At 40.8% G+C, this 8586-nt stretch overlaps 1 protein-coding gene across 1 annotated transcript; it reads right to left on the reverse strand.

Annotated features, from left to right (window-relative positions):
* Positions 1–2: 2 nt before the first annotated feature.
* On the reverse strand, positions 3–8551 carry LOC125883984 (ribonuclease inhibitor-like). The gene is made up of 4 exons (XM_049568677.1): positions 8324–8551; positions 6957–7130; positions 4767–4940; positions 3–3503 (listed from the first exon to the last, which is right to left on the reverse strand). Exons 1-4 carry the CDS (start codon positions 8530–8532, stop codon positions 3482–3484), a joined length of 579 nt encoding a protein of 192 aa, XP_049424634.1. The 5' UTR covers positions 8533–8551; the 3' UTR covers positions 3–3481.
* Positions 8552–8586: the final 35 nt, after the last annotated feature.

Genomic DNA, 8586 nt, shown 5'->3' on the forward strand with positions numbered 1-8586 from the left:
CATTGTGACTCTTGGTCTGCAGCTCAGAGTCACATCACACAGAGGGAAATACATGACTTTATGAACACACTTTATGTTTCTCACCTCTGTTCTCATCTGAAATATGAATATGATAATCCAGCTGAATGGTGGACACGCAGAGTCCAGAGTGCTGCTCAGAAAAGTCTCAGAAACGTACACAGAACACAACAAGACAACAAGGATCTGACATGAACTTATTAAACTCACTGAGTGCTCATGGAAATACCTGCTTTATTAAATATTGATCAACTCAATGCAAACATTCAAAATCAGACTCAAATGATCAGATGACTCAAGATGAGGGAACAAAGCACTGCTAGATTTAAATATTAAAGTAAAGCTCATCAAAAACCTGACAAGATGTACAGATGGTGAAAGGTATGTGGAATAAAAGTATAAAGTCAATGGAAAGTACAAGGAGCTCAAAATGTAGCTCAAGTACAGTACTTAGTTCCATCCCACCATTGCTGTGTGAGGATGTCCACATACTTTTGTCCAGATAGAGAAGTTATGAGTTTTTGAAATGTAATGATTTATTTTCTGAGCCCACTAGATGGCGCTCTTGGTTTAAAGAAAACAGCTCAAGGACAGTCCAGTGTGCCTGTAACCCTTTGTTGAACAGAGAGCGCCATCTAAAACTGTGGTTTGACAGAAATAAATTATCATTAAATCTAAGCAAAACAAAACTTGTGGAAAAAAATGGAAAAAAAATAAACCTGATTTCAAAGTAGAACTGACAATAAATAATATAAAAACAGAACAAGTTTATGGGCGGCACGGTGGTGTCGTGGTTAGCACTCTCACCTCACAGCAAGAGGGTTGCCGGTTCGATCCCGGGCGTAGGAGCCCTTCTGTGCGGAGTTTGCATGTTCTCCCCGTGTCAGCGTGGGTTCTCTCCGGGCACTCCGGCTTCCTCCCACAGTCCAAAGACATGCAGACTGGGGACTAGGTTAATTGGTAACTCTAAATTGTCCATAGGTGTGAATGTGAGCGTGAATGGTTGTGTGTCTCTATGTGTCAGCCCTACGATAGTCTGGCGACCTGTCCAGGGTATACCCTGCCTCTCGCCCGATGTCAGCTGGGATAGGCTCCAGCCCCCCCCACGACCCTCAAGAGGATGAAGCGGTTAGAAGATGAATGAATGAATGAACAAGTTTATGAAATAAAATTTCTAGGTGATCCTGGACCACAAAATCAGCTGGAAATCTCATGACAGCCACATACGATCAAAACTGGCAAAGTGCACTGCAATACTGGGAAAAACAAGACACATTCTGGATCACAAATCATTACACACCCTATACTGTTCACTGTATTTACCATATCTGTCATAGTGTGTGGAGGTCTGGGGAAACATCTATAAAAGCACTCTACAGCCAATATGCACAATACAGAAAAGAGCAATAAGAACAATAAACAAGGCGGGATACAGAGAACACACAAACCCACTGTTTGTTCAAAACAGCGATAATAATGTACAAAGCAAGAAATAACCTACTGGCGGGAAATGTTCACAGAAAGGGAGAGAGGTTATAATCTAAGGGGAGACCTAAATCTTACAAAACAAAAAGTTCGAACAACAATGAAAAGTGTCTGCATATCGAGCTGTGGGGTGACTTTATGGAACATAAATGTTATCATAATACTCAGCGTATCGCAAAACATTTAAAATGACAATAATATTATATCTTGATCATATCATAACGTGGGCCTCCGATCCTTATTAACAGTCGTATGTCACTGTGTGATTCACCTTTCACAATCAGAAATACTTTATTGATCCCCGAGGAGAAATTGTGATTCGTTACAGCCGCTCTGATGTAAAGACTAAAGAATTATAAGTAAAAATAGGAGGATGAAATAGAAGTATGTGAATATAAAGTAATACAATCCAATAAAATAGAAATAACAATGTTTAACACTAGTGCTTAAGATAGTAAGAATAAAATATCTTCAGTGTGCTGAGTCTGTGAGTGTGTAAAAATATACAGATATGTGCACTGTGGTACACTACACTGTATAAACTAGTGTTACATTCAGAAATATAAAATACGTATTGTGCTATAACGGTTACTACAGTATATACATCCAAAGAATAAAGACAAGAATAAGAATAAGAGCTGTGGAGGTGAAGCCTGACGATATTCAGCTCTGGAGGAGCTCAGCGGGTAAAACCACAGATGATTTGCTGAATGTGGCTCCAGCAGATCGTCATGACAACAGTAACACAGAAGCTCCTGTGAAGTGGAACGGGTCGGTACATTAGTTAAGTCACGGTGACTGGAGCATGCTGCTGCCAGAGTTACAAGATGTGACATATCAACTCTGACTGGCCGAGTCAGGAAACAGATCCACATCAGGCATGATAGTCCTGCAAGACGGAGTCGGGGCTTTTCTGAGGTGCGTTCACAAGTTGTTTGATTTGTTGTAGATTTTTAAAACAATTCCCTGAAACAACAAAGCAGACACGCCTTATTGCACGATCCAAATCTTTGACACAACTCGCCATCTTCAGTGTGTAAGTTGTTAGCTCGCAGGTTGTTGTTGTTTCCTGTAGTGAAGGGGATGTGGAAACGCTAACACGCAGACAGTTAAAGGTAGGGAGAATGACGGCTGTAATCAGCCGCCCCATGGCAGGCTGATAGCCACAGTCCACATCCAGAGAGCCAGACTAACAGTGTGGAGACAGGCTCAGACTGGTAATCTGGCAATTCTGGCAAACGCCAAATGGACTGGACCACCAGCAAAGTGGGGAATAAATGGACCTGCTGGTTTTGGCTGACTTGATGTTGGAACAGCTCATCTGAGCAGAGGTTACACGGCCCCAAAACACACTACCTATTCTGAAAGGCAGGTGCAGTGGTACGGACTGTTGTCATCTCCCCCACCCCTTCAAGTGGTTCTGTCCATGTGGTGTCAGAAGTGAAGCAGAAAGAAACAAATGAAATAAAGACAGAAAGAGCAGAGTTGAGTCTAAAATATAAATGAAATTGTTAAAGGAGAAAACTGCAAAATGTGAAATGTCCAGATGAAAAATGCCAGGGCCGAATTTTGCTCCCAGTCCGACCCCATGCCGTCATTAAGAGTAAAAATCTACAGTCAGATTCAGTTGAGGTCCAGGTGGAGGGTGGAGGACGTGGTTGAGTGCAGAGCAGGAGGAGTGCAGGAGTTTCAGTGTAGAAGGACAGAGCAGTCATTGATACACTGATGACGATACTGTCAGATCCAGAGGAACACACAGGGATGATGGTGGACTTCACATTGTGTCTGACAGTGGAGCTGATCTCAGAGCAGTTCAGGCTGCAGCACTGAGAGTCATCTCCGCCTGTGATTCCTGTCAGTCACTGCTGGATGAAGCTCTCCTCTCCACTCTACCTCCCAGTAACATGGTCCAGTCAGAGTCTCCCTCTGGATCATCAGGACACAGCTGATCCTCTCAACACGTCCACCGTCCAGTTTATCAAACTGCAGTTGTCTCCCATCTGATGAGAGAAGAAGACAAGAGAAGTTATAAACCAGCTGTCAGTCAGTGATGCAGCACATCCAGTATAAAGACCAGTAGGGACTTCCTGTTCAGAGCAGAGTGGAGCGGCTGTGTAGCGTAGTCGGCTTCCTTCCAGCTCTCATGTTAACGTGTTGGAGTGAACACACTGAGCTGGAAGCTCACAGACCTGCAGAGACTTTGGGCATCAAGTCTGTTTAGTCTGCAGATTTCACTCAAGTACACAGTGTAAATAAACTGCTGAGAGTCCTGAACGCATCATGGCAGAGGGATTCACTTTAATGATGGATTTACTGAGTCTGTTAGAACAAATGACTGATGGACAGATATATCATGTTAAATGTTCTACATGTTCATCCAAAGACTGAACAGCAACACATCAGCTGTGATTACTGGACTTCAGCAGAGCTTCTGCTCTGTATAAAGAACACATGGTTACTAAATGTAATGATGGTTCTATAAAATAAGAGCCAGTGATTTGTAGGCTTCAGTCAGACTGATCTCAGAGCTGTGACAAAGATGAAGACAACAAACACTTTAAAGAGAACATATTATGCTCAGCTTCATATTTGGATTCTGGGTTTCTACTACAACCTGTTTACATGCTTTAATGTTCAAACTAGAATTACTGCCTCATAGTTGTATGCCTTATAAAGAAATCTTAGCTTCAGTAGAAAAAGCCGTTGAACACAGGGTATTCACAACAGTCTGAAGTCTGAGGTTTTTGTTCACAGGGATTACTTTTACATACATTTACCTCATTATCTGAAACTTTGGCCACATTTAATACCAACATCCTTCATTGTAACACTATAGGCTATATAAAACACACACACACACACACACACACACACACAGAAACAGCAAAGCATAACAGGTCCCCTGTTATCAAGGTCAGATTTGATGGTGTGACAGTTTGATGAAGGAGGACAGCTGTCTCTATACATGCTGTGATGCTGTCAGCTGTAATCCAGCTTCACTTCCTGTAGACATGAACACAACAACAGTCGTCTTCACATCAACTTAAACACATGATCTCAACAAGCTTCTTTCTGATCTGATTGGCTGACTGTTCTCTCTGTGTGTCTCTCTGTCCTCTCCTGAAGACTGTCACTATTCCCCTCTTTTAGCCACTGAGAAGGTCTGAGGTTTACAGGAAGTACTGGATCTTTGCTCTGATACTAACTGTGTTTAATATAATACTGCTGAAACCAGCATGGACCCACTCCAACCCTCTACTGACCTCAGAGTCTCCAGTTTACAGTGTGGACTCTCCTTCAGATCACACAGCAGCTTCATTCCTGAATCATACAGGAAGTTTTCACTCAGGTCCAGCTCTCTCAGATGGGAGGGGTTGGACTTCAGAGCTGAGGCCAGAGAAACACAGCTGATCTCTGACAAACTGCAGTCCCTCAATCTGAATAAAGAATAAATGATGTAGATAAAAATCATTAATAAAACACTCAGATGTGTTCAGGTGTTAAATGTGTAGCTCAACATTACTATGTCCTGATCAATGAGCTTTGCCCTAAACTGAGTAGAGTGACTTTGTCATTGTGTTATTGTGCTGATCCCAACAGGATGCAGGTTAAAGACTGGAAAATACAAAAAGTGAAAAACAGCTCTCATAAATATCATTGACAACGTGCTGCTACTTCAATAAAGATGTAGTGACTTCACCTCTTAAACTCTGCCAGCTGCACCAGTGGCTCCATCATCACTAACTCATGTTGTGCAGCCAAACACAAATCACTTATTTAAAGAATCATCAGGGTAAATTTAAGTTGAAATCAAGTGTTTAAAGCAGGGCTGTTCAATTACAAATTCAACTGGGCCGGATTTTAAACCAGAAAATGTTGATGGGCCAGACATTTTCAGCAGCAGGCAACCTATTGGAAACTTTTTTTGTTTTAGCTATTGGTGATGACACATTTCTAAACAGGTGCAAATTACTGTAGTAAAAGTAGCAATGTTTTTAGTGCCACATTTGAAATAAAAAAAGTAGTCACATATCTGACAGAGGAACATCACATAATGCAGAAACAGAATAAAAAAGAGCTGTCAATGCACAGAAGCATAACAAGTGACATTAACAGGAACTAATAACACACACACACACACACACACACACACACTTCCTGACGTTTACCTTTAAGGTGAAGTGTTTATGAAAATACACAGGATATAGTTTTATACAGTCTATGGCAACAACAGTCATGTTTACAACAACAAAGTCACTATATAAACTCAATAATATCTCACTGGAAACAAACCTAACATGTCAATAAAATAAATATTACTCCTGACATCACAACACTGAGTTACGTTATATAAGCATGAAGAACAGACATCAGTATCAGTCATTCATCCTGCTCTCTGTCCCACCTCTACTGAGGACACTCACTGTCCACAGGTAGGCTGTCTCAGGTACATTTTAAGATAAGTGACAAACTAAGTTAAACAGACTACATACACACAGCTTTCATTTTAGTTTGCTTTAACTATTTGCTATTGGTCCCACTAGTGTGATGTGCTTGTGTAAAATGTGATTGTAAACCATAACGGCGGTGAATGAGGGACAGAGCAGATTGAAATATGTCTTTCTACATGCTGAACACGTGTATTGATAAAGCACTGGCTTTTTACTGCTCAAGGTTTTATTGAGTCTGCAGCATGATGATACATGAAACCAAAACTTTACAAAGTAACAATGAAAGAGACGATAACAACGGAGCTTATTAGTACTACAGTCTTGATTCATTTTGCCCCGGGCTGTTTAATACAGAGTCTCCACACCAATCCCTACCCAGCCACTCTGAGGTTGCTTCTGGTCCTGATATAGCCTGCAGGCCGCCAACTGAATAGGCCTGCTTTAAAGGTTAGGAGTGAATTTTCAACTCACTTTTTCTACTTCAATTAAAGTTATACTATGCAGGATTGTTGCTTACAGTTTGTAAACACACTTGCCAGTGAAAGTGAAAGTAAAAGCCAACCCCAGATTCATTCTTGTTTGGCATTTCTTCTCACTATATTTGTGTTTTCAGGTGTTGTATCTCTTTGATTCCTGCTGCTTACAGTCTGGCATCTGGTCCCCACCTTTTTATAAAGCCCTGAGCTCACCTAACACAGGCAGAGGGCAGAGTCTCTGCAGATAAATACACCACCACACACTGAGAGTGGCTCATAAGTGATGATTGAGAGGAATTATTTCTGTATGAGTTTATACACTGTTTTGAAGGAAGATCCTGCAGAGTTTATCTTTAAGGTTGTAGCTCCACATTGCTCTGCCACAGTCAATGGATTAAACCACTGAACAAGACAAATAGACTTCATTGTGAATCAGTATAATATCAGCCTGATGTCTGTAGTTTAGTGTCAACACAACTTTCACATCATAATAACCTCAGCACAGGAGTAAAAAATGGTGTCTGACCTCAGAGTCTCCAGTTTACAGTGTGGACTCTCCAGAAAATCACAAAGCTGCTTCACTTCTGAATCCTGCAGGTTGTTGTCACTCAGCTCCAGCTCTCTCAGATGGGAGGGGTTGGACTTCAGAGCTGAGGCCAGAGAAACACAGCTGATCTCTGACAAACTGCAGCCACTCAGTCTGAATAAAGAATAAATGATGTAGAAAAAATCATTAATAAAACACTCAGATGTGTTCAGGTGTTAAATGTGTAGCTCAACATTACTATGTCCTGATCAATGAGCTTTGCCCTAAACTGAGTAGAGTGACTTTGTCATTGTGTTATTGTGCTGATCCCAACAGGATGCAGGTTAAAGACTGGAAAATACAAAAAGTGAAAAACAGCTCTCATAAATATCATTGACAATGTGCTGCTGCTTCAATAAAGATGTAGTGACTTCACCTCTTAAACTCTGCCAGCTCCACCAGTGGCTCCATCATCACTAACTCATGTTGTGCAGCCAAACACAAATCACTTATTTAAAGAATCATCAGGGTAAATTTAAGTTGAAATCAAGTGTTTAAAGCAGGGCTGTTCAATTACAAATTCAACTGGGCCGGATTTTAAACCAGAAAATGTTGATGGGCCAGACATTTTCAGCAGCAGGCAACCTATTGGAAACTTTTTTGTTTTAGCTATTGGTGATGACACATTTCTAAACAGGTGCAAATTACTGTAGTAAAAGTAGCAATGTTTTTAATGCCACATTTGAAATAAAAAAAAAAAAAGTAGTCACATATCTGACAGAGGAACATCACATAATGCAGAAACAGAATAAAGAAGAGCTGTCAATGCACAGAAGCATAACAAGTGACATTAACAGGAACTAATAACACACTCTATCTCTCTACCACACACACACACACACACACACACACACACACACACTTCCTGACGTTAACCTTTAAGGTGAAGTGTTTATGAAAATACACAGGATATAGTTTTATACAGTCTATGGCAGCAACAGTCATGTTTACAACAACAAAGTCACTATATAAACTCAATAATATCTCACTGGAAACAAACCTAACATGTCAATAAAATAAATATTACTCCTGACATCACAACACTGAGTTACGTTATATAAGCATGAAGAACAGACATCAGTATCAGTCATTCATCCTGCTCTCTGTCCCACCTCTACTGAGGACACTCACTGTCCACAGGTAGGCTGTCTCAGGTACATTTTAAGATAAGTGACAAACTAAGTTAAACAAGACAAATAGACTTCATTGTGGATCAGTATAATATCAGCCTGATGTCTGCAGTTTAGTGTCAACACAACTTTCACATCATAATAATCTCAGCACAGGAGTAAAAAATGGTGTCTGACCTCAGAGTCTCCAGTTTACAGTGTGGACTCTCCAGAAAATCACACAGCTGCTTCACTCCTGAATCCTGCAGGTCGTTGACACTCAGGTCCAGCTCTCTCAGATGGGAGGGGTTGGACTTCAGAGCTGAGGCCAGAGAAACACAGTCGATCTCTGACAAACTGCAGTTCCTCAGTCTGAATAAAGAATAAATGATGTAGATAAAAATCATTAATAAAACAATCAGATGTGTTCAGGTGTTAAATGTGTAGCTCAACATTACTAT

Source organism: Epinephelus fuscoguttatus, linkage group LG23 (genome assembly GCF_011397635.1).
Source record: "Epinephelus fuscoguttatus linkage group LG23, E.fuscoguttatus.final_Chr_v1".
Taxonomy (NCBI): Eukaryota; Metazoa; Chordata; class Actinopteri; order Perciformes; family Serranidae; genus Epinephelus; species Epinephelus fuscoguttatus.

Bases quoted from the DNA above. Each gene is read 5' to 3' on its own strand.
- LOC125883984 (XM_049568677.1), bottom strand. From the start codon at position 8,532: ATGATTTTTATCTACATCATTTATTCTTTATTCAGACTGAGGAACTGC. The intron at 7,131-8,323 runs GTCAGACACCAT...TTCTTTATTCAG, and splicing joins TGTAAACTGGAGACTCTGAG to ACTGAGTGGCTGCAGTTTGT. The intron at 3,504-4,766 runs GTCAGTAGAGGG...TTCTCTCATCAG, and splicing joins TGTAAACTGGAGACTCTGAG to ATGGGAGACAACTGCAGTTT.